Source organism: Malaclemys terrapin, chromosome 2 (genome assembly GCF_027887155.1).
Source record: "Malaclemys terrapin pileata isolate rMalTer1 chromosome 2, rMalTer1.hap1, whole genome shotgun sequence".
NCBI lineage: Eukaryota > Metazoa > Chordata > Testudines > Emydidae > Malaclemys > Malaclemys terrapin.
This window is the reverse complement of record NC_071506.1, coordinates 34,332,473-34,358,828: the sequence shown is the minus strand read 5'-3', so window position 1 is coordinate 34,358,828 and position 26,356 is coordinate 34,332,473. Positions and strand designations below refer to the sequence as shown.

Here is a 26,356-nt window from a genome sequence, read left to right as displayed (position 1 = left end):
GAATTACATGCCACTACTTATTCTTTTGGTATAATAAAGATTTGCAAAAGAATACACTATAATATTCAGAAAAAGTAGCTTGCGAAAATAGATTTGTATGGACAAATTCTGGCCTGGGATGTATGCTTGTTTATATTTGGGCATATTTGGTCCATAAAAAGGGAAGGTTTTTAGTATACTTTAAAAAATTGACTTAAATGTTTAATAATACACATACAGATTTCCTTTTTCCTTTTTTCTCCTGATTATTACAAATTAAAGGAAAGAAAGAAAAACATTTCTAGACTATTACTGAAAACAACATGAGGAAATTGTTCATCTTTGAATGAAATACTTCATGAACACAAATGTCTGTGACACAACACAGGACTGAATTTCCAAAAGACTAAGCTCTTTCTCCTTCCAGCTGTATAAAACTATTTTTTTTAAATTGTTGCGAATTCTAAAGATTTTCTTTAAAGTCAGGATGCGGGAAGTACTAAAAAGGGGGACTGGAAGTGTCACAGACTTTCAAACATAGGAAGGGGATGATTAAAATATTTCTAATGAGGAAAAAGGACTTCTTGTTGGAGCATGGAAGGAAGATGGTGAAACAGCAAAACAAATGATAGGCGAATTTGATACCAATGCAGTGAATATTAGGGACGCAGTTATGTACCATTTTGCACATATCCATTTAACACATCTCTGTCAAAACGAATAATCAAGTGGCTATTATAAATTAGCTTTTACATAGGGGATAAAGGATGGACTTGTGGGCAAGTCACAGGATGGAAAGTCAGGAGACATGAGCTCTGATCACCTCTGTTGCAGTCTTCCTCTGTGAGATCATACAAAGCTCAAGCTACTACTTTGTACATGTAACTGTGGTATTTGTACAAAATACACATTACTCCTGGGGGAATTCTGCAACACTGCGCATGCACAGAATTTATGTCCCCTACAGAAAAATGACTTTCTGAAAGAGAAGCAACAGGAAGCCACAAGAGCGGTCATGCGACCCTCCCCAGCAGTATGTTTTGGGTGCCCAGGGCAGCCATCAGAGAGGGAAATCACTGTGGGGCAAGAGTGGGACTGGGGAAGATTGGCTGGTGGCTCCTACCCTGCGCCACGCTCAGCTGCTAGTCCCGGCTGGGCTGGAGTTGATGGGATTTCCTATTCCCTTGCATGGCATATGGGGACAGGTCAGACCCACCCCCAGATTTCTCCTCCAGCTATAGGAAGCTCTTCAACCCCCCCCCCCCCCGTGCTTCCTGCACCCATCTCTCCTCAGCTGTAGGGGGAGGGGTCACTGTACAGGGAGCTACTCCCCCATTCGCCAAACCCCTGTTCATCCAGACCTCCTCATACCCAGATCCTCCTGCTGAGCCTCACCCCCCCCTGCACCTGCGCCAATAAGCCCCACTCTCCCTGCACCTGGACCACCCCAACAAGCCACTGGCACCTGGATCCCCACCCTACCGAGCCCCAACACACCGCAATCTCAAACTTTCCATTGACGTGCAAAGGAGTGCACACCCAGGCCCTACCTGGAGTAGTCCATGTGGTCACCCCAGAGATTCATGGACTCACAGGAATGAGTAAGAGAACTTCACTACACGATGTCTAAAGCAACACCATCGGCTTTGGTGACTCTGGCTGACGCAACAGTCCTTAGTAGACTATGCATGTTTGATAACGATTTCCAATAAGACATTTGGGAAATTATTTATTTTACCTGTCACCTTTGCCCTTCAAAAAGGGATGTTCATGTCTAAAGTTACAATGAAAGAGAATGACTAAAGAGGCATAACCCCATTATGAAGGATTTACACACAAACCCACTTATCAATACCAACCTCCTAGCTTTTAGACTCCTTCCTTTCTATGAATAATGAATAACAGACATCCAGAGTTAACAGTTTACTAACCACCTGTTGGCTGAAATTTGTTCTTAGAAAACTTATTCTTCATCAAATAATCATGAATAGAGAGAAGATTTGTAAATTATTTACAAGCAATTCATGAACAAAAAGCTAAATTCTTAATGAATGTTATTTGCAGTTAATTATTTGCAGTTAATAATTTTACCCTGTAAAGAAAATGTTGGTAGGTTGTACTTTGCAGTGCCCTTCTAAATAGACGGTCTTGCAGAACAGATGATAGTAAAATGAAACAAAACTTGACTATCTGAGGCCGTCTACTGTTCTACTAGACTAGGACGAAACCTGTCAATTCATAATTGGTGGATTAACATCAAAAAATTAAGGTATTTAAGAAAAATTCCAAATTACCAAGTAATAGCATGCTTTATTAGGCAGAGGGGTGATAGCATTCAATACCTCACTAGTGAACATAGTCTGGAGTATGTCTTTGAAAAATTAGAGATCCTTGATGGCGATCTAGCAGCCAGAGCTTCATATGAAACAGTCAATCAAATGCAAACACAATCTATAATAACAAATTGATTGGCATAGTAATTGGGAAGTTAACGTTATTTGTAGCTCCATAATTCTATCTTTGGGAGTCTAAGGAACCTTTGCGCATCAATGGAGATTTTGAGATCGCGGTGTGTTGGTGTGTTTTTGTCCATCCAAAGATTTCCTTCATTTAGAAAATGTATTTTTTCACAGCTTCTTTTAAAAAATATAGAAACCAAACCTCAGGACATGGTGTGTATAACAGATTCTAGCTACAGCTGTATGGACGTTACTGAGGATGAGTTCTGTCTTAGGTGGGGGAGAGTGCAAGGAAACTGAGGTAAGAGAGTGCAGGAATCTCAGCTGTCTTTAACTCAGCTGAAAAGCATGCTCTTCAGATGCCTTGGGATTCTAGTTCTGGCCCAACCACTGATTTCTATCTGTAACACAATTTATGCATTGGCACGTGAATTATTTAATCAAGGTGTGTGTCAGCTTCTACTGGTGTATGTCTGCATGGAAATCCTCATTTTTCGCAGCTTGCTCATTCTTGAATTCTGAAGAGCAAAGTGGATGAGATAAAACTTTGTTAATATTTTTATTTTTTTTCTTTATAATTTTCTCATCACTTTGCTCTCCTTCATTCTAGTTGCTTTCACTCTCTGTTTGGATCCCCTCTTCATTTCCACCTTCCCTTTTCCTCATGTTCCTGCCATCTTTCTGTCCTCCCCATGCTTACTTCTGCCGCACTTTCCCACCCTTCCCTGGTTCCCTCAATTTTCCCTTTCCACTAGTCTCTCCCTTTCCCATAAATTCATAATTTCCTCTTTCTACCACCACAGTTCCTTCCTTATTGGCGATACTTTGGAATGTGTTGCCCAGTGGCAAGAGTCAGTGGCTACTTTGCCTAACAACACTAGTCAATGGCTGTGTTGCCTAGCAGCTGGAGTCAGTAGCCACTTTGCCTAGCAGCTGGAGTCTGCAGCTGTATTGCCCAATGGTGAGAGTCAGTGGCCGGGGGTAGGGGAATCTGGTCTCTCCCTGCTCCATCAGGTTCCAGCCCAGGGCCCAAAGAAACAAAAACATGAGGCCTAGGAGGCGGGTGCCCCATGCCTGCTCCCTGTAAGCCTCTTCCTACATCAGCTTCGGTTCCTCTGTCAGTGCCAGTGGTCTGTCTTGGGGTCCCCTTTGGAGTTCTCTCAGTTCATGCTCTGGAGGGTTTCCCTCTATCTGCAGTGGCTCATCATCTCTGGCCCCCATGATTGAAGGGCTTGACCATAAAGCCTGGTCCTGGGTGCTTGGAGCATCAGCAGCTTCTCTGCAGGAGACTGCAACACCCAACTGTTCTCCTGCTCTGTCCACCTAGACTGAGCTGAGCTACTCCCTTTTGAACTCTGCCTCCACTGGGAACATGCCCAGCAGGAGCGACAGGGCGTGGCCTCCTGTGTCCAGAGCAACTCCTTAACCCTTGCTTCACCAGTGTGGGATTTGGACATCCCATCACACAGGGTTTAAGAACCCTCTCTCCCTGAGCCTCTCACTTGTCTACTTTTCAAGCTTCAGCCCACTGCAAAGTCTCAAAGAGACATTGTTAATGGATAGAAGTAACAGCTTATAGTGGAAATTTTAAATGAAAGCTAATGACAAGTAAAATTAAGGGAAATAAGAACTTTACACAACATGTAATCAGCTACTCTATTCAATATACTGTACTCACTGTCAAGGCTGGTCAAAGGACTAATACTACCCGGGAACTTTAAAAGGAGCTGGATAATTTTATGACTAATAGTAATTATTATATTTGTAATTATACAGATGTAATCAAATCTCATATAAGAGCATCACGAATTGCCTCCCTCCCCAATGTGTAATATTGCACAGTATGCTAGGTGCATTATGGGATTTTTGTGTCTTCTTCTGAAGCATCAGGTACTACCAGAGGCAAGATGCCAACTTGATGGGCCAGAGGTTTGATCTTGCACAGAAAATTCTGTGTTTTTATGATGTGTAACAGACCCTTACCTTAAACGGTGCTAGCAGGCACTGCTGTAATAAAAACAAACTGGCTGATGCACTCCTTCTGAGATTTTACATAAAACCAACATAAATGATAATGAATAAATAATCTCCTCCTAAATTTCATACAATAACTGAGTTTACCCCAGGCAGGATGTGCCACTATAGATCAGTGTTTGAAATGTGATAGAATTCAGACCACTGGTAGTGCAGTCTGAGGAAAAGTTTGTTGCTCCCCTTTGCCATTATTCCATTTATTTGTCTTTAAGGTGTGGAGGGCTTACACATTCTTGCTCATACTTAGTCTCTCGTGCTGAGAATCAATAAATTGTGGGGAGGGAAACAAACATAACAGAGAAAAACATGCAAAATATTGGTTAAATTAATAAAATAATCCCACTTCCCTGATCTGGTGAGCAGAAAGAAAAGCAAAGAAAAGAAGAAATTGAATTGAAAATGCATTAGGTAATGCCTGATCTAGGAATTAATCTGCTTACTTACACACAGCAAAGATACAAATTCTCTTGAGATAGCTAACTTAGTTTCTGATGTGGTATAATCCATGTTTACACAAGCATACTTAAATTGCACTGAATTGTAAAGAGAAAAGATTGCTATATAAAATGAAGCAGAGATGGAAAGTTGAATGGAAAAAAATGTTCTTTATCATGTAGTAGTCCTCTCTTTCTCACCATTCAAAACAGCACATTATGAGGGAGAGAGACATTACCTCTGAACAGAATCCATGAAAGTTCTTTATTTTAATTTACTCTGTTTAGTACAAGAGATTTTAGGCTTGGTGAAGGATACCATAGGAATGCTGAAAGTTATTGTTTGATTGTACTTCAATCTCAATGGAAATGAAGATGCCGGAATCAAACTTTCAATCTTTTCTAAATTTCTTTTTTATTGGCAGTTTGAATGGTGCACTTTATTCCTTTGCAGTAGGATCCTCCATTAGGCATTTGTCTTGTTGACATGTGAATGTCCTGTTGTCACAGATTAACCTAGCTGTGTGCTAGGAAGCAGGATGCTATTTAAGATAGTCCTTGAGTTAACACCTTGAGTGGGGATGGTCATTTGGTAACCTGTGGGCAATTTGAAAGATCCTTGGTGGATGTGGGATTTGTGACATCAGCCATCTCCTCCCCGACAGTGACTTAGTTTAAATATTTAATTTGAAGGCCAGCCAGGCCTGTGCTGGACCCCAGTGTGGAATTCTCTCTCCTCAAATGTTTAATGCTCAGTCTAGCAAAGGGGTCTGGAGTGTTCTAGATTCAGGAACACACCTCAACACACAAGAGAAAAATATGGATAAATCAGAACCATGCTCATCAGAGTCCTCAACAGTTCAGAGTGGGGCAGGTGCCTTGTTAGAGCTCAGTGCAGACGTGGCTGGGTTCCAAATCCTACTTTTAATGAAGAGCCCAAAGACGTGGGGATGGGAGTTGGTCCTGAAGCAGGTAGAGATGGAGACTGGAAAGACTAGTGGGCTCTTCCAAGTTGTAAATTCTTCCCAGCTCCTTCTTAACTGTGTCCAGTTCTGGTGTCCAGAATTCAAGAAGGATGTTGATAATTTGAAGAGAATGATTAAAGGATTAGAAAACATCTCCTATAGTTAAAGTCTCTCTATAGTGAGTGTCTGCGCCATATCCTACGTCTTTTTAGCTTAACAAAGAGAAGGTTATGAAGGGGTGACTTGATTACAGTCTATAAGTACCTATATGATATTTTGATAATAGAGAGCTGTTCAATTTAGCAAAGGTATAACATGATCCAATGGCTGTAAGTTGAAGCTAGACAAATTCAGACTGAAAACAAGGCGTAAACTTTTAACATTCAGAATAATTAATCATTGGAACAACTTACCTAGGTTTCTGTTGTATTCTCCATTACTGGAAACTTTTAAGTCAAGAATGAATGTTTTCTGAAGCAAAGTAGAGAAGTGGGAGGGAGTGTTCTTTAACTGTATAGTCATAGAAAAGACCAAATTAATTCAGCATTAAATACACACAGTTAAAATTAAAAACACTGAAAATATGTAAAAGTTAAGGCTCTTACAATGACATTTATTCAGACACATTCCTGTTTATTTTATTTTTATATTTAGAAATACATATAGTGATAGGTTAAACTATACATGTAACAAGAAAACCGAAAAGAAGAGTACTGCATAATGTGCAACATGACCAAATTAAAGTTACTGTAATAATCTTAAATTCTACAGTTTGGAGGGAGGTAATGTTTAATTGTGAAATTGTAATGTAGTTTTATGCATTTAATTTTCTAGGATTTTATTAAATAAATTTAAGCATCTCATGTACTGTGGGCCATAGAAGCTTTGCTGGAGTGACATTCTGCCTCTGCAGAGCTCTTACATTCCACAGGGTTGCCTTGCACCCATCTGCATGGAGCAGAGTTCCATACTGTTACTGAGAACTATTTCCCATGTCAATTCACTGAGGAGTATTTCCCATGCCAAGATTCAGCTTTCAAACTTCAGCTGTTGTTTCAGTACCTCTCTTAAAGAAAAAAAAAAGAATTGTTTTAAATAGGAAAATCTTATTCCTTCCCCAGCTCTCCCATAACTCAGCATAGAATTGAAATAATGTTACTTTACCAGAAAATTCTCATTTTCATTCTTACTCAGAGAGAAAACATGAAAATTGTAGCCCAGTGTACAGAAAACAGGAGCTATAATGATGGTTTGTACCCAGAAGTAGAAGAGGTGTAATAACTTTATTTTTCATTAATTCCTTTTTTAATTTCACTAGAGAAATGGCAGATTTTTTTTTAAAAGTGTCTGAAAAATCAGTTACCATTGACCAGTGATATGACAACCATACTTCAGTTATTGCTGGGAGTTTCTGTTGCTTTCAAAAAATGGAAGTGGAAGTTTAGACAAGAAGACTTGAATTTGGCTGAATCAAGTCTGAATCATTTCTCTCCTTTCAAAATGGCCTAAAGACTAGTCCCAGCAAGGACATATGTCAGGGGTAAAGTCCTTCTCTGTTCACAGCCCTTCCTAGTATCCTCATATGACCCCTGTTCCTTGCTGTGACTTCCCCATCTTAAAAATGAATTTTCTGGTGTGGAGAGTTATGTAGCTTCTCAGGCCAAACTCACATCTGCTGAAACTCCCCCTTTACCTTGGTGCCAAACATCCAGCTCTCCTCCACACATCTCCTCAATGACAATCTCCTCCAACTGCCAAAACTACTCTTGGCTCTTTCAAATGTGCTGCATGAGGTATGAAAATCTGCATGTGTAACCCACACACCTCCTAGGTGTGGTGGTCTGTCCTATGTAGTGGCACCGAGACCACTTAGAGAGCAATTAATGAGTCTGCTCTACAGCCTTAGCTAACAGCCAGCTGGCTTTTAACTCATGCGGTAGAGGCTCATGCACTAAGCTCCAGAGGTCCCTTGTTTGATCCCGCCCGCTGATGACCAGGGTCTGTTGGCGTTACACATGGACCCCACATATCTAACATGGCACAGAAAGCCTTAGAATCTGGCTCCAGTTCCCAGACCTAAAGCAAATCCCCTTCCTAGCCATCTTACAAATAATAAATGTTACAAAGAGTTTGGCTTCCTAACCAAAATCATGGGTATGTATAGTGTTTCAGAGGTACCTATGATACTCTTCTCATTCAGCATTTCTGGCTTGGAACTGGCACGTTTGAGAACATAAACTGGATGATCTATAGATAAAAGTCAGGTTCCCCTTGCCCCTTCTTTAGCTAGTCATCTCTCCTGCATTCTGTTAATATCTGCTTTTCCTTTTCTCTTAACATCTGTAGTTCTTCACTGATTCTCCATATCCCTCTCCTATCCATATCTTTCCTGATTCTTTTGTATGTTCTTCTGGGACTCTTTGCCTTCTTCTCACCACTGGTCAGTAAAGTATCTTCATGTGCTACTTCCCCATGACTTAGTTGTTATATTTTCAAATACTCTTCCACATCCATTGCTTATTTCATTTTTCTTCTGTGTATTCCCTCTCCTCCCTCTCATTGCATACTGGTCTCTCTTGTGATGTTGCTCCCCATTCTCCTCTCCGACCTGACATGTTAACCTTAATACCCTCTACTCAATGTTTCTGCGCCACAGCACTCATCTTTTTCTGTTGTATCTCCTGTATGCCAGTAACATCAAACTGAAACTTTCTAGCATTCTGATGTCTGAAGTGCTTCATTATGCTATGGATATCAGGATTTTAGTAATACCACATTGAATTGAAGCTGCTGAAATACTATTCTGCTGCATCCAGGCAAGAGAACTACTCTACTCTGCTGTGATTCAGGTAAACCTAATTCTGACAAGGAAAATAGAAGCTGTAGGTACTTTTAGACTGGTGAGTATTAAAAAATGTTATTCATCCCCAGAGTAAGACACATATAAGCAGATGGTGTACTATACCTGGTGTAAAACGGTTTAACTCTGTGCTGCAGTCAGTGGTTATTAGAAACAGCTGTTTTCAAATAGATGTTTTTAGCAGAATGATACAAATTAATTGCGCTTAAGAGTGTTTTACAGCTGTGATTCCGGTCATGTCCAGGTGTTTAAATGTAGTATATAATGAATACATGCATTTTCAGTGGATATTGATTTTGTACATAAGCAAGGCAGAGACATGCAGTATGAGCAATATAAGTTAAAAAAAGCTTTACAGTAAGCACAAACTATTTATGCAACAATTTTGAGAAGAAAATGTAATACTATCATCAGGATTTTTTATACTAATACAGATATGGGGCAAAAATGGTAACATACATTAAGAAAGTAATGTTAGTGCAACTAAACTTTTACTGACAGCTGTTTAATCACTTTATTCATAATGCATACCACACTTTGGAGAACAGTAATCGCAGATTTGAGAGACGCCTGCTTTTTTTGTTACATATGCTAGTATTAGAACTGTGGGCCCTTTCCAGCATATTATAAATAGGAGGGATTAGAAGGATCATGTAAGATTATTATTACTATTTATTAGAGGTGGGTAGATGAGTTAAAGAGATAACAACAACCTCTGTATTCCTAAAAAAAAAAAAAAAAGCTTCAGTTTATGGATTTAACTCCCTACTGAATCTCAAGTATTTTGACTTCATGTCCTGAGATGTAGAAAGAAAGAAAGAGAGATGATCTCCAGATTAGTTTGATGAGACTTCCACCCTTGTAAGCTGTCGAGGCAGGCCACTTGCTCCTGCATTCACTGCAAAATGGCCTCAGTTTGAGAACAATGCAAATTCTGCATACCTGAGATTTAAATCCTTGACCTTCCTGGACAAGACACCGTGAGGCTTGATGTATTAACACAGAATGTAGTGTTTGGTATAGAATTAGTGAAAGCAAAATGTTGCTCCATTTTATGGTCTAAAGAAACCTAGTTTTATATATACTGCTTTTTATGCATACCGCTGATCCAGCAAAGCCTTTAAGCATGTGCTGAATATTAAGCACGTGTGTAGTCTCACTGAAGTCAAATACTCACATAATTAAAGTTTAATATGTACTCAAATGCTTTGATAGGTCAGGGCCTCAGTCGCTTTGGGCTATATCCTTTCACATTTTAGCCATAGAGTGGTTGAAAGGATCAGAAAACCTATTAAAATAGCCAAAAAATTATTAGAGGGAGGGAAGATGAGGCTATAAGGAATCACACCACCTCTGTCTGACACTGAAAAAGCCTCACTCCCTTTGAATTCCACTCCACAGATTTTGGAAATGTGTGGCTACTAGAAGCCAGTGTACAAATGTTGGAGACATGTTCTCCTCACCATCATCCCATGACAGTCCAACAGGGAGATGCCTTCAGATTTCCCTTATATGCTTTCAGAACCCTCTAGGACAGAGGCATGGGTGAGTGAATTGAGACCACACAAGAAAGTATTGGCAGTATAGCCCTGACAGCTGATAAAGTACATGTTTTTTGTATACTATGATAGGACTTGGGTTTACTTGATGGCATAAGCCCTGATGGCACTTCACAGTTTTTGGATGAAGCTAAATGGCAATGTAAGTTGTAAAGCTGTAGGTGAAAAGCGGTAATAGAGTTACTTGCTATATTAAATAATCTAACATCTATACCAGTGTTAAATAAATAGCTTGCTGAATTTTGAAATAAAAAACAAGGAAACAGCAAATTATGTATCCCAGAGAAAAATACAAGTTCCCAGAAGGGAAATAACAGTATCAGGCAATAGAAGGTGAAAATAAGAGACAAAAAGAAACTGATAAGGAGAATTTTTTTAACTGTCTAAAACAAAAATTTGATAAACATTTTAAATTAGTCCTCAAAATGCAGGGAGCTTAGCTGTAAAATTCCATCTGATCACTATTAGGCTTACATGAGATTACAAAAGCCTGCTGATAATAGAGTTAAATTCAATTTCAAAGCACTGTGATGAGGACACTGAAACTACAACAAGCCTATAGCATCATTGGGGTGAAAAAAAGAAGGGATACTCATAGCAAAAAATAGAGGGTCAAGAGGATGCTGTTTACACAGTAATTGACTTTCAGGCTAATTTTTTCTTTGATGTATAGTTTACAGAGTTTTAGATAAGATGTGAAAATAGAAAATCAGTGGCATAATGAAGGGGAATTTCAAGCTGTGATGCGTAAAGGAGGAGATCTTCGGACGTCACATTTGCCTATTGAAGATATTTGTTTACCTTGATTTTATTTGTTTGATTTTTGTCCAAGAAAGCACTGGGGAAGGAAAGGCTGAGTGTATTCCTGAAACTGACAAGCCCTTACTTAAATTCACTCCTTTTGCATTTTTTCTACAGTTTTATTTTTATCCCTAAATACATTTCCAAACTGTTAAAAAAAAAGTTAACTATACAGTACGTGCAGCAATTGAAATCCACACTGAGTAAAGTAAGAAGAGAAAATTCTGGATTCTGAGAAACATATGAAGGCTACATGTCAGATGTTTCTGTCTTCTTTTCTCTTCCTCTCTCTTTTATGCACACAAACACCCATATGCACACATACATATATTAATATATATAATATATGCAGATATTGATGGAATTCTATGAGTTGAAAGAGAAGGAAAGATGTCTTTAAGGATCCATATCTCTCAGAGCAGATATATGTTGTTATCACTGAAATGTGGCCTTCAGTCTTGAAACAGTTAAAAGAGTTCTACGGCCACAAAAGAAGAGATTTCTTCAGAATTATCTCCCGCCTCACATTTGCTCTTAGGCAAGCAGTTTAAAAAAGCCCAGTGATTGAGCCAGTGATCCAATTTGAAATGCAGAAATGATTAGAGCTGCTTGCCTCATTTCATATCGAAATTCTCTGATTTATGACAGGGCTGCAGCCAAGATCTATCTCCAAAGGGAATTAGTGTGCAAGTTTGCATATTTTTGTTATTTAGGTTTCTCATAGCAGCTGCTAGCTAGAAATACTGTACTGGGAGGTGTTGGTGCAGGATTTTTCAGCGACTGGAGCAAAGAAAGATAAGAGTCTTATGTTTAGGACATTTAGACCTCTTGACCATCTCACCATACTGTAATTTTTAAACCTGGATTGCAGTCATACAAGAATCCAGTGGAATGGTTAATTATAGTTGTGGAGAAAGGAATTACCAAAATTCTGTCTCCATGTTTTAGCTAGTGGAATTTTAATGAGGCATAAAACTTCAATCATGCAACTGACCTGTGGGGCAGAGTATAGAACATATAATGAAACAGAAATAGAATTCTGAAAAAAAATTATTACCTTATCTGGAATTTACATGAAGTGTTAACAGGAAATTATGCAGCAGTTATAAATGAAAAATATGGGATTTCATGTACTTATTAATAAAGATTTGTTACATACATGATACCAGTATCCCAAATCTGCTGTCCGCAGCTGTCCCCAATTTCTTATGTCTCTCTCCTCAAATGCATTTAGTGTCTTCTTATTACTATGGAAACTAAGACCAATTTCCCTTTAATACTAGTTTCTAAGACAAATGGAAATATCTTTGTGTAGGGGTTGAAGACTGAAGAATTTGCCTTTCCTACATTATACACACACGTAATACTTAAGGATTTTTTCATTCTGAGTTTGGTTGACCTTTTCTTTGCATTTGTAAACCTTCTCGGAGGAAGAAGAGAGAGTGAGAATGCAGTAGCTCTTTAAAAACACAAACAAAAAGGAAAAAAAAGTACTTCATTGAGGAAAAGATCAGTAACTGCCAAATTATGCTTTGCTGCACTGAGCAAAGAAATCACACTGCGAAAGTTTATTACCTTCGTTACTATCCAGCTCCATATGGAGTCATTATGGCCTAGAATCTCAGTAATGCTCCTAAATTGACCTTACCATAATGCAGCTGTGCTTCCAGGTATTAAAACCTCTCTCATAGTTTACTGACTGTTCTCCAGAGGATCCAAGGTTAATGTAGTAAAAACTTTAAAATTTGATTACCTTGTCTTTGACAACATTCAGTAAGAAGAATGTAGCAATCCGCAAACAGAAATGTGTGAATTATTCCTTTTAAATTAGCCCAGCTCATATACTGTATTTTGTAGCTCCCATCCCTGTTATTTAATTTCAGTATAGTAACTCTCTGTTGATGGTTGTTGTCATATTTGGGTATCTAACACAATTACTTAATTGACCCACTTCCTGAGAAAAGTCACTCTGAGAAAATTTCTGACCTTAAAATACCAATCTGATATTCAACCTAAAACAGCTCTGACACTTTACCTGAACTCCACCTTCCCCTTTGGCATGTACAAGCAATGGAAATGTATTTAGCACATGAACACATTTGAAATGACAATTTAATCACTTATGTATCATGAAGTAAACAATTATCAAACCATGGATAGTATGTACTGTAATATAAATGAAGTTGGCTTTTCTAGCAACCAATATTATCCTCTCTTCTACACTCATTCAGGCAAAATAGCCACTGAACGTTTTGCCTGAACGAGGAGTGTAGGATCGGGCCCATCCTGTATAAGCGTTAAGACTATATATATATATATAGCTTTTAATTTTTGTCTTTACATAATAACAGTGAGAACATCATCCAATGGAGTTTATTTGAGACATGGTGAGATAAGGAGAGGTTGGGTTTTTTTTTTTTTTGTTTTTTTTTAAAGTGACTGAAGTTTTTCAGCAGAAATGTAAAAGAATCAATCCCTGGACCTTCTCCTTTCCCAATAAAATTGAGCAGGCTCTCTTTCCTACTGCCTTTTTTAGTGATTTGATTGCAGTGGATCTTGTGCAGGCCCTACTATAAGTTTTATGGTGCAGTGAGAAAAGATGAGCATAGCACTATAAACATCTCTTCTGAATGCTGTTTTAGCCATCTCTAATGAAATCGTAATCTAGTCTATCTGTGCTATTTGCAACAAAGCATTGCATTTATGTGAGCAATGGTGAATCAAATTTTCAAAACATGATCTCCATCTGTGGCACAGAGCTTTTTATGGGCAATCACTAGTGCACATGTGTATTGTTCAATACCACTTGTGCATTCCCAAATGGAGACCTTGATGTCAAAATGCCTATCATGGCTCATATGAACTATCATGGTTTGCGTTTTGATAGGCAAACTAATGGTATTAAAACAGAGAGGACCACATTTATCTCTGGTATTGCTGTTGTCAGTTTACGCCAGGGATTAGTTTGGCCTTGGAAGTCTTGAGAGACCACCCTCAACAAAAAAAAAAGATGGATCATTTCTTTAAGAGAAGCAATCTTTTATCAATAAATCCCTTCAGATTAGAAAACAAAGGTGATAAATTTAAGAGCATTTAGGGTCCAGTCCGTATAAATATATATTCTTTCTTTCTTTCTTTCTTTCTTTTCTTTTAGTAAAAGAAGGTTGGTAGATTTAAATTGTAGATAATGACATGAGTAATCTATTTTATTTAATTCTTCATCAAAAGTCTAAATTATTCTATACCTTAGTTTAAACTTTACCATAGGTTGTAAAGTCTGAATGTCTCTGTGTATTTAAAAAACACTACCATATGGTATTATTTTTAAAAGGATATTATTTTAATGATATATCATAAAGAATGATCTTCAGTCAAACTTAAAATAGTAAGTATGCAGTATAGTTAACTTGGATAAGTTCAGCATTAGAGTAAATACACATTAGCAGATATGAGACATCAGAGGTAAAATCAAAAGGATTAAATTTGACAGAAGAGGCCCAATTAATTTCTTCCAACCCCTGTGGCTCTATTGAATAAAATCTACTTTAAGCACCTTTATGGACTGTTCTAACATCTGCTGTTCTTGGAAAACAGTATTTGCCAAAGATAGCTATGTTACTCAGAAATATTCACCCATAATGCCTTGCAGGGAGTGAACTGTGTTCTTATAGTGTTCTTACTAATTAATTCCCATGAGACTTGTTCCGGAGCTAACTACTGGTGAGTCCAGTAATGGGAATAGCTTCTGTGGGAAGGTCACATGGAGAGATGAAACAGTAGCACTGCACACACCCAGGATCACCATGTAACGAAAGGATGAGAAATGGCAAAATGGGTTAAAAATTCAATAAATCAAATGAATAAACAGACTTACATTATTTAATTCACTATAAGATACTGCTCTTATAAACTGCATTCTGGCAGTCTAATTGAGTAGCTTCCCAACTGGAATAATGTGCCCAAACCTATGAACTTTTCTTTATCAATTTATTTCAATATGTTTCAGATTTAGTGGGTAACTTAGAAAAAATAATACATTCACTCTTGAGGAAGTTACTGAAACCACTTAACTTCACTGCCCCCACTTATGGCCAGTTCCAGTTTACTCACACAGGTAGTACCATTGACTTCAATGGCACTATTCCCATGATTAAAGCAAGCAGGAACCTAAGCAACTTTCTTGCATATATTTATATGCTAGCTATGTTTTCAAGTAACTCTAGATTGAAACTATTTCTGTAAAGAAGATGGGGAAATAGTTTTAATTTCACAGAACTGACCAAGAAAGATAATGAAGTACTTTCAAAACTCTTTGTGTATGGAAATCCTAGAGGCAAACCCCAGAGCTTTCTTACTTTTAGCAACCAATTACTGCACAAAAAAGAGTTTCCCCAATTATGAAGTACACTAATGCAGATTGCACAGACTCAATTTCACTAAGTGTATTGGAAAGGCAGCATTCACATAATTAATGAGAAAACGCTGCATGTGTTCAGACCTTCTGTTAATTGATTAAATGAGTCTATGTCTAAATCTGATTATAATCACACTATGGCAGTACAATAGAGTGTATATGTATGTATGTGTGTGTGTGTGTAAGAGACCGAGACTCACTCTCTCTTTATATATGTATATTTTTTCCAAACCTTAAGAATATAATAAACTTACTCTACTATAAAAAGGTGCTCACCTCCCCCAAGATAATGTGCATAGTTTAATCACCATTACCTGAATAATTAGCCTTTCTTTAATGTCTCAATTCTTGCCTAACCCATCATCTGCGTTTGTAAGATACAAATTGTTTTTATATCCTGGCCTCTGATGATCTGATGATCATTGTGGTTAACAAATGCTGGTTAGTTTTCCCATCATTTCATAGTAAAACACAAAACCTGCTGCCATGTGCTTGTCAGTTTTTTTTTTTTTTTAAAGAAGGCTACAGTGTTCCCTAAGGGTTGTGAGAGAAGTTCATCCCATTGAACTGGTCAGCAAGATATCATTAGCTTGTTGTGTACATGAAATCCAGGGGTTAGAGCACCAAGCGTCACAAGCCAGTTTCTTTACCTCCTTGAGCTGATCAGAGGATCAGAGTATCAAGGAAGGATTAGCACTGACTTGGGATTTGTGTGATTGGTTAATTTATTGCGGCGATGGCAGGCCTTTCATCTATGGCAACATTTAATCAGCACGGCCATGGAGGCTATTACGGGTTAGCTCTTTTCTCAAGTCAGCCAGGGCTGCACCATCAGCCCTATCACAATTCCCCTGAAATTTCCAAATTATCTGGAACAGGCTTTAGCCTCACAGTAATAAAAATTAGAAGAGATTCCTGATAGCACTGGTGGAAAAGGCTTTCACTTGCACAGGGCAAATTATAAATAGTATGAACGTGCACTTTAAAAAAAATTCTCCACCTCTTAAGAGATGTGCAGGACTTATCACCCCTGCTCTGATCCAAATCCTTGTGGTTGAAAATTTATATTAGATTTTATCAGAGAGGCCTAAGTCTAGAAAAATCAATGAAGGTTATCTTTTATGTTGCAGGAACTTGTGGAAATATTGATTTTCATTTTATAGTGAATTTGGAGCATGAGTTGGTAATCACTGCTGAGCTGACTACAATGTTTGCCTACTGTATCTTTTACTGAGTTTTGCTCAAGTATTTAAGATAGTATATTCCTGTTGATTTTTAGTATGTAGTTTGAAGGTAGATGCTTCCTAAATATAAATTTGTATTTTCATTGTTATAAAATGTAAGCTTTCAGTGTAGCAGTGATTAGCTAGTGTTTTGTGAATGATTTCTGTGTTTAGTAGTGCTGTTCACAATGAGAGAGGTAATTCAGAATTTATTTTGAACATAGGAGAAACAGTAGAAGAGATGTCTAACAGCAAAACACTGAATGAAATATAGAAGTTTAAGGGAATATAACAAAAGATGAGATGAAAACAGGAGAGAAAGTATTCATAAATAATAGGGCTTACGAATCTGAAAAACATATTAAAATAATTGTTGACTATTATGCCCTACCCAACTGATGAACTACAGAGTTCTTTTCTGGTTAAAAGGTAGATTGTCTTCACTGCAGTTTTATTAAATTTTCCCAAATCCTTCACTTTGACTGTTAAAAACTCTGATGGTTTTACTAAGTGAACCAATGATTCAAGGAATAATTCTACAGCTTTTCACTTTAACATAGTAGTTTTAATTTTGGGGGGGGAGTGGTGGGAAAGGGGTGGGGGGGGAGAGAGCTAACTTACTCTCTTTATGATTGTTCTTATTATGCAGTATATACCTTTCTGTCTTGCATGAAGTGTGTGTGTGTATATATATATATACTCTTTTTAGAGCTGGATAAATTCTGCAAATATTCACTTAAAGTTGAATCTGCTATAGCCATGTTTGTGCCCCTTCTGTTTCGTTTTCAGTGAGCATTTGTTTGATTGAGTTTTATTAGTACAGATGTCCATGGAAAGTGAATTTTTAATTCTCTTGTGCATGATCAAATTATTAGGGAAGTGAAGTGAAACCGTGTGACTTTTATGTGACAAATTCTAAGTAATCATCAGAGCCCAAATTGCAGATACTCTCAGAGAACAGAAGTGAGCCATCAAGTTTTCAACAACAATAAAAAATCATAGCTGTTTTTAAAAAATGGATACATTCTGGACTGTGGAGCTTGCTTTGCAAGTTCCTTCTCACCCCCTTTGGGGTAAAGTATACCCCCGTGGAGCAAGCTGTGCTCTCCCCTGAGCAAAGGGAGTGCAACTGTGACTGACCTTTCATTGGGATGTACAAGGGCAGTGGAGGGTCTTTCCAACTTCCCCCAGTAGCTAAGACCACTAAAAATGGATCTATATCTGGTACACTGTATAGGGATGTAGGATGCCCTTTTTATGGAAATACTGGTATAAGAAGTCCAAACTACACAGTAAAACTCTGCAGAAAAATAGAGCAAGTTGAAAAGCAAGATGTCCTCAGATCCGTCTGGTAAATGCTTTATTGCACAGAGCAGTCGGTATGATCTCTAACAGTCATGTGACTATACCTAACTGAGGCAAATGCACGGGAAATACAGTGTGGTAACTCAGCTGCCACACCTCCCTGGACCATAGCAAACACTATTACCCATCCAATATGCATAGAGACACCCCTATAGCATGATAGCAATGGATATTCAAGGATGCACTTACATTACCATGACTCTGTAGAGCTGGATCCCAGGATAAGCTGTGTGTTTCTGGTATTGGGATCATTTACACATGTATTAACATCCCATCACAAGTTAAGGGTCAGTGTCAAAATTGTCTTGATTTTGTTGTAGTAGTTAATTGGGGATAGTTATCCTGATGGGATATCCTCTCCAGGATTTAAAAATTGTCTGTCTTATGTGCAACTGTTCTCAATAGTGATCCCCACACATAGTGCTTGTTGTGTTTGGAAGAAGGGCACATCAAAGAAAGGTGCTCCATCTGCAAAACATTGAAGAAAAGAATGCAGATGGTGAGGTACTTGTGCCTCAAACAGAACCTTATGGAGCAGGGTATGAGGTCCACTTCATCATTGAGGACATCTGCCGATCGCCCAGTCCTTCAGACAGCTTCAGTGCCAGAATGAGCCGATATGCCTTGGCCAGACTCTGATGCCTTCCCTAGGAGGAATAGAGATTGTTCTCCTTCTTTGGATCCTCTGAGGAGAAAGTCTCACAAAACCAACTACAGCCACTCCAGAGATCAGGGAGATTCATCCTTTTTTCCAGAAGGATTGCAGACCAGCACTGAGATTCTTTTGGGGCACAGGTTGAAGCTGTGCCATCTACCTGGTCTCCAGTACCAAGGCAGCATCAGTTGGACAGTGTACTGTCAACTCTGGTACTATCCATGGGACACCCATTGTGTCTAGTACTGACAACATCAGCATAGACTCTTTCCACGCCATTGGCATATCAGGCAGCATCAGACTTGCTTTGCCTCTTTGTTCCATAATCCCCAGTTATTCAGGACCACTCAGCTGCTAGGACTTTTTCTGTGTGGTCTTCGGGAATGCTTGCATTGATTGCATACTTGTCTCAATCACCGGTATCTTCAGCACCACTCAGAGTTGGCAGTCGAGGTCGGACTCCTTTTCGGTACCCAAGGGCCTGTCAGCACAGTTACCGTCTTTGATACCAATAATGACTGTGATGCAGACCACATCTACGGGATCAGTACCAACCCTGGCTTTGGTGCCATCTTCTGTTTTGGTACCAAGTAGGAGCATGATGCCCCTGCCAGTCCTCAAGGTGTTGACTTCTCTGTCTGCTTTGGTACTGATGCAACTGGCATATTGGGCTTCGGATGAGGCTAGATCTTTAATTGGTCCAAGTAGGGTGGTTCCTCTGTTGCCTTCAGATGTCTTGCAAAATTCATGAAGGTCAGGGACATCGTTCCCAACTCCCTCATCTTCGAGACACCATTCTCAAAGATTATCGAGACCTTCTATGGATCACAATTGGTACTGAGACTGGCAGCATTCCCCCAATAGAAACAGAGGCCCAATGCCATATCCCTATCCTCAGTGGTCTCGTAGGAATCTGTTGTATGTTCCTTGATCTGTAAAGTCCCAATCCTCAGTCCACTCCTGGGCAAGATTGCCCAGCCAACCTGTGGTATCCCTTCTTCAGCCACATATGTTGCAGACTTAGATGGAGGCTGCTTCCTTTGAGCAGGCTCATCCTAAACTGCTTGTACAGGGACCCAGGCTACTGCAGGAGATTCCAGTGACTCCACTTCCCCCATCTTCTTCAGCACCAGATGACTCTGTAATACTGAATTCTTTGTTTCCAATGACTGAGGATTTTAAATCCCATCAGGAACTCCAGAGATGAATGAATGAATGAATTGAGTATCCAGCCTGAGTGTGCAGGAAACTAAACTTCTTCAGGCCTTAGCCCCAGGGAGAGCATCTCTGCCTTGAAATGCACAATTGTTAGAACCTGTTAAGATTTTGTGGCATACCCCAGCTTCCTTGCTTTCTATAGCAAATTGTACTAACAAGCGTTATTACATTCCTCAGGTGGAAGGCATCTGTCAAGGAACCTGGACTGAGGCTCTCTTGGGAACAAAACTGATGGTACTTTTTATTGTATTTTGTTGCAAACTGGTTGATAGTCAAGATGCCCCATTCTCTGTCCTTCAGTGACCATTCATGCTTCTCAGAGAAAACCCTCCTGAGGTGATCAGCTAAGCAATTCCACATCCCTGAAAGGGGGTGCAGCCAAGGGAATGATATTCTCCCTAATGTAGAATTATCAAAACTGTACTGCCTCCTGGCAAAGCTGGTTGAAGTGGGCTTCATCCTGTTTGTTCACATAATACACTGTGGTAGTGTTGCCAGTGAGTATGTGAACTGCTGTGCCTTTGATATGTGACCAAAAGGACTTGCACACATTGTAAATTACTTGATGCTCCAGAAGTTGATGTGAAGAGAAGCTTCCTGACCTGTCCACAGTCCCGGAACTAGTCACCAGATATCCTCTTGAACCTCTTTTGGAGGCATCAGTCACTTTTGTTATGGTCAGTGGAGAAGGGGTGGAGGGAACACCTTTGTAGACATTTATTCAATCCATCCACCACTCGAGCTACTGAGGACAGGCAGTGGCACCCACAGTAGGCCATCCAGCAACTGACAATTTGGTCAATATACCAACCTGAGCCAAGCCTGAAGAGGATGAAGAATCAGCCTTGCATGCCAGACTACATAACTACATGTGACCAAGGGTAACCATGTGGAATCTCATGTGCATGCTGTGCCTGTTGAAACGTCAGAGATTGAGAATAGGTTTCACTCCTCCCTTGGAATTGGGAATCAGTAAGAATTGTGAATAGAATCTTTCTCCTTTGGGGAATTCCTCTGTAGCCCCTAAAGCTCGCAGAGTCTGTATTTGCTGTAGGAACAGTGACTTGTGTGAGGGGTCCCTGAAATGGATGATGTATGGAAAATAGATTAGAATTGGATGGCATAACATTGCTGAGGACCCATTTGTCTGAGGTTATAGCTTCCTAAGCACTGTGGAATTGAGAGAGTGTGAACAGTGGGAAGTTCTCAGCAGCAATGCTTCTCTCAATCTGACAGTCAAAATGGTTGCTTGCATGAAGTTGGGTGAGGATTGGCTGGCTAGATAAAGTTGGACTCCGAAGGCCTCCTCATGTATGATTTATGCCCCTTCCTGGAGTAGTCCTGCTGCCACGACCGTAAGGTGTCTGCAGGAAATACCACTGGGGTGGTATTGTTGCTGACCCACAAAATGATGCCTTTTTGTGGCTGGGGTACAAACACTTAACAAACACAGAGTTATCCATTTTGTCAGAGATCAAATATCAACCATAAAAAGTAGTTTTTCTATGCTCTTACCTTGCTGAACCACCAGTGTTATGCCAGAGTTCTGCAACCATGAGGCCCTTCTCATTGTGACCACTGAAGCCATAACTCTGGAAAATGCATCTGCGATGTCCAATGCTGATTGAAAAGGCATCTTGGCTTGTTGGTGACCTTCTGCAGTAGGTGCTGTGAACGCTTCCCTGGAGGATTTAGGTAACTTGTCAGTGAATTTGGCTTTAGACTTCCAATTCACAAAATTATATTTCAGTATCAGTGCCTGTTGATTTGCAGGACACATTTGCAAGGACAAGGTTGAATAAATTTTCATCCCCATGGGATCCAGCCTCTTAAGACTGTTTGTCCTTCACTGTGGATTTACATCTTCCTTGCCATGATCTCTCATTAGCTACTATTACAATGAGAGAGTTAGGGACAGGATGAGAATAGAAGCACTTGATTTTATTAATAGGAACAGGTTAACTATGGTTTTACTGTGGCTTTAAGAGAATGAATAGAGTCTTCAGGGTGTGGGAGCTGACAGTGGGAGGAGGCAGCTGTTTTTAAGTTAGACTGACAGATTGACCTGAGTTAAGATGCTCTGTAAATATGTTTATTATCTATCTAATAAAGACTGTTGTTAAGTTACTAGCAATGAATTATTATTAAGACTGGTGGATTACTTAAATATAAAACAACAGATGGTACCAGGAGTGAAGGAAGTGATAAAAAGAACTAAAATATGTTAATAAAGCAAAACAAAAAACCTTGAGGTAAAAATTAGTCAGAATTGACAAACAAGTTTGAATGAAATAAGATGGATCAATTACGAGTTCTCACATTTCTAAAAATGTCAAGAAATGCTGCAGAAAAGCATTTGATTTATTTTTGAGGGCACCAGGATCTATGTATAAGGAAGATGAACAAAAGTTTCATATCTTTTTGAATGTTGCATGTAATGAAGCAATTTCACTGTATAATTCATGCAAGCTTAGTATTAGAGCAGGGGTCTCAAATACGCGGCCCGTTCTTTCCTGCGGCCCGCCAAGCTCCCCCCACCCGCAGACCCCCCCCACCCCTCTGCCTACCCCGTGCCACCGCGAGCCCCGCGCCACTCCCTGAAGCGGCTGGAACTACTGTATGTCCCTGCAGCCCCGGGCATGGGGGAGAGTAGAGGGCTCCGTGTTCTCGCAGCTCCCCATTGGCCGGGAACAGGGAATGGCGGCCAATGGGAGCTTTGGGGGAGGTACCTGGAGGAGCAGCAAGAGCAGCACATGGCGCTGTTTCCCCCCCTCCACACACCCCCAGGGACTCCGGCTGCTTCCTGAAGCAGAGCAGAGTGGAGCGGAGCCAGGGGTCAGGGGCCAGGGCAGGCAGGCAGCAAGCCTGTCCTGGCCGCGGTGCGCGGCGCTGCCACCCCGGATTTGATCTAGGAAAGCGGCGCTGGGCCGGAGCCCACACCCCACACCCCTCCTGCACCCCAACCCCCTGCCTGGAGCCCCTTGCCACACCCTGCACCACAACCTCCTGCTGCACCCCTCACCCTTCCCACAACCCAACTCCCTGCCCTGAGCCGCCTGCCACACCTTGCACCCTAATCCCCTGCTGCACACCTCACCCCTCCTGCACCCCAACCCCCTGCCTGGAGCCCCCTGCCACACACTGCACCCCCCACCCCAACTCCCTGCCCTGAGCACCCTGCCACACCCCTCACCCCTTCTGCACCCCACACCCCAATTCCCTGTCCTGAGCCCCCTGCCGAACCCTGCACACCTCCTGCAACTCAAGTCCCTGCCCTGAGCCCCCGCCACACCCCGCACCCTTCCTGCACCCCCTGGGGGCAAGGAAGGGGCAGAGTTGGGGTGAGGACTTTGGGGAAGGGGTTGGAATGGGGGCAGGGAAGAGGCAGGGCAGAGGCGGGGCCTCATGGAAGGGGCGGCGCAGGGGCAGCAAGTGGGGAGTGTCAGTGATGTGGCCGTTGGGCGAATGCACTAGTCCTCATGCAGCCCTCGTGGTCATTTGAGTTTGAGACCCCTGTATTAGAGAATGAGCAGAATATGAGTTTGTCTTAAAATTTTGAGGAATTCTGCTCAAAAGAAATGAAACATTTGAAAGATTTCAGTTTCACTCAGGAAATCAAATGGACAAAGAGACTTTTGAATAATTTTTAACTGATCTAAAGTCAGACATGTAACTTCCAGAATCTATCTGACTCAATGATAAAATACCAAATTGTAATGAGAATAAAAGATAGCAGTGTAAGAAAAAGACTGTTAGAAGAACCCCACCTAAATCTGGAAAAAGCAGTGAGAGTTTACCAAACTGCTGGATTTAATCAAGGATAATTGCACATTTTAGAAAGAAAACAAACTGGTGGGAATATTGACTTAATAAGAAAGTAAAAAAACAACAACAACACAAGTCTATGGAGGAAAACAGAGTGAAAGTATTAAAGTTAAAACATGAGAGAATATGAAAGAATGTTCTAGTGTGTAAGAAGGCACTGACCTAGACAAAGTCCAGCATATGGTCCAACCTGTCATATCTGCAAGAAACAGAATTATTGTTTGGCTATACCGAAAGAACAACAGGAAACATTTGACATGGGTTTAATCAGGCCGTAACTTTATTATTAGTCTGGGACTACCCGGCAGATAAAAGTGTACCATGCAGGTAACTCCATGTTTATTCTGTAATTATCCAGGGGGCTTTTACCAGCTCCCCATCTTTTTCCATCTTTTTTACCAGGTCCCTCCAGCAAATTTATTGCCAGGACCTTACTATCCATGCCCCCCTCGTAGGAAGATTAAGGTGGGCTATAAGAATGGGGGTTTGGCTCCCTGCTGTATCAATCATAGGAGTCCCCAACTGCCCCCGTTCGTTCTTTTAATGAACACCTCTTTTAAAGTCCTTTTCTAAGCCAATTACCTGGTCACTGTATACCTTTCCTATGGCGTACCTGCACTGGACATCCACCACAAGGAGGCACCAGCAATTAGCTTGACTGCTTCCCTTTCCCCAACCCAGTCAGGTTCCCAGACATCTCTTACTGTCCACCTTTTATATCAGCCAAAACAAACGGGCTCCAAAGCTTTACAGGGGAAGTCCATCTTCCCTGAATAATTTGATGCCCCAAATTCCTGAGCCTTTTATGACCCTAAGAGATTTGATCTGTTATAATCTGTCGTGCCTTGTCCACCCAGGTGGCGCTCCATGGCTCCCAGTCAGACTCTGCGTTAATGCACATCTGACAACATGGATCTGCATCAAGTCCCTTCTTCTTCTGGGCAGTAATGGAACCCTTTTACACATTTCCAAATACTGCTTTCCAATATGTGCCACATCATGTTGGTGACTGCTGACGGGCCCCTATGGCACACAGCAGTGGCATCAGCTGATCCAATAACATGCTTCTCCTTCCATGCCAATGCATGGATCCTGGTTGCCAACCCTGAAGGCCACTAGGATGTCCACCTATGTGCATAAGAAAAACACTCCTGTGCCCACAGATCCACCTCCAGGGCTGGTCTTCTAGAATTGAATCACAATACATTAATATTACCTCATCACCTGAGTTTGCATGCACGTATTATGTGCTTCTGAAGGCCAACGCCCAATTGTCAGAAATGCCTGTGGCCCCATACCCAGCTATACCGCTACTGTTGTGGACCCTGATTGCAAATGAATGAGAACCAAATCCCATGGGGCAGAACCAAGCTCGCAGCCTTTCTGGAAGATAACAAATGGTCCCCAGCTGTTGTTGACCATGGCAAGTTTAATATCCCTGCTTGCCCCTGCCGGAGTAAACCCAGACATTAACTCGCTGATCCCGAAAGCACCAACATTGTTTTTAAGAATGCTGTTCTGTGCAAGGCCGATTTGATTCCTGAGAATGTTAACTGTTATGTGTCCACATGACTGCTACATGGGGCCATTGGAATACAACCACCCTGCCAGCAACCTTTGAGTGAAGACTGCTGTGTGAATACGGATAACCATTTAGCCCGCTGACAAAGGTAACAGCTGGAAGGTGATTCCAAGATTCTTGAGAATGTCAGGTGAGATTGCCCTTAACCCCGTGTACCACAGCACCCACTGCTCTGTAATGGTCCATTCCTTCCTGCTCCTGTAATTGCATGAATTTGTTAAAACTTGTGCCATAGCTCTGCCATGTGAATGGAGGCAGTGGATCTGCATGCTACATTGCTAACCACCCTACCCCCAGGTTCCATGTAGCTAGAGGCATCTACTCAGATTCTTGGCTGGCTCCTGGTGCCAGCTTCCGAAACCTGAGCTGCCCCTGCATTCCTAGGGGATGAGTCAGGAACCATTCTGACCCTTTTACAGCAGTCTTCATTCTCCTCCTCTCCCCCGGCCATAAAGCACTATTCCCCACCCCTCGCTTAAAGTTGAAGAGCGGTCATTTCACAAACATTTGTAAACATAGAAGTCTGGAAAAACATAGAAATGTACATTTCGTTCAAAATTCCAAAGTCTCAGAGAAGATGCCAAATGAGGAATATAGAGCTGACATCACCAACGAAGAACATTTGTTTCTGGGTATTCTGTGAACTACAAGGAGAATTGGACAGTTATGCTATCTGCTAATAGAACATTTATTCAATATGCAATAGATACAGGTGGACAAGTTAATGTAATTTCAGAAGAAATTATAAAATGTCTAAAAGTAAAACCTATAGTAAGAGAACAAATACATATTATTTTACAGTCTTAAAGCAGTGAAAAAAAATCCTTTTATGGTTTTCGTGAAGTACAGGGCATAGTGAAAGATAATTTTAAAAAATCTAAGATTTATAATAGTTAAGTGATTTCTATTTTAGGTTTAGAAACATGTTTAGCTCTAAATCTAATTGGCAGAATTCAGACAATTCAGGATTCTGAAACACTGGA

The 26,356-nt window shown here is 40.5% G+C and overlaps 1 protein-coding gene across 4 annotated transcripts in view; it reads left to right on the top strand.

Moving 5' to 3' along the window:
• The window catches only part of ZFPM2 (zinc finger protein, FOG family member 2), a 444,680-nt gene that overhangs the window by 250,103 nt on the left and 168,221 nt on the right, over window positions 1-26,356 (top strand). Inside the window, exon 1 of one of the 4 annotated variants that reach the window (XM_054020230.1) lies at window positions 2,674-2,739. The exons of the other annotated variants lie outside the window; for them this stretch is intronic. Coding sequence (XP_053876205.1) covers window positions 2,698-2,739 — 42 coding nt within the window. The 5' untranslated portion in view covers window positions 2,674-2,697. Of the gene's footprint in view, window positions 1-2,673; window positions 2,740-26,356 lie in introns of those variants that run through there. 4 annotated transcript variants of the gene reach the window in all.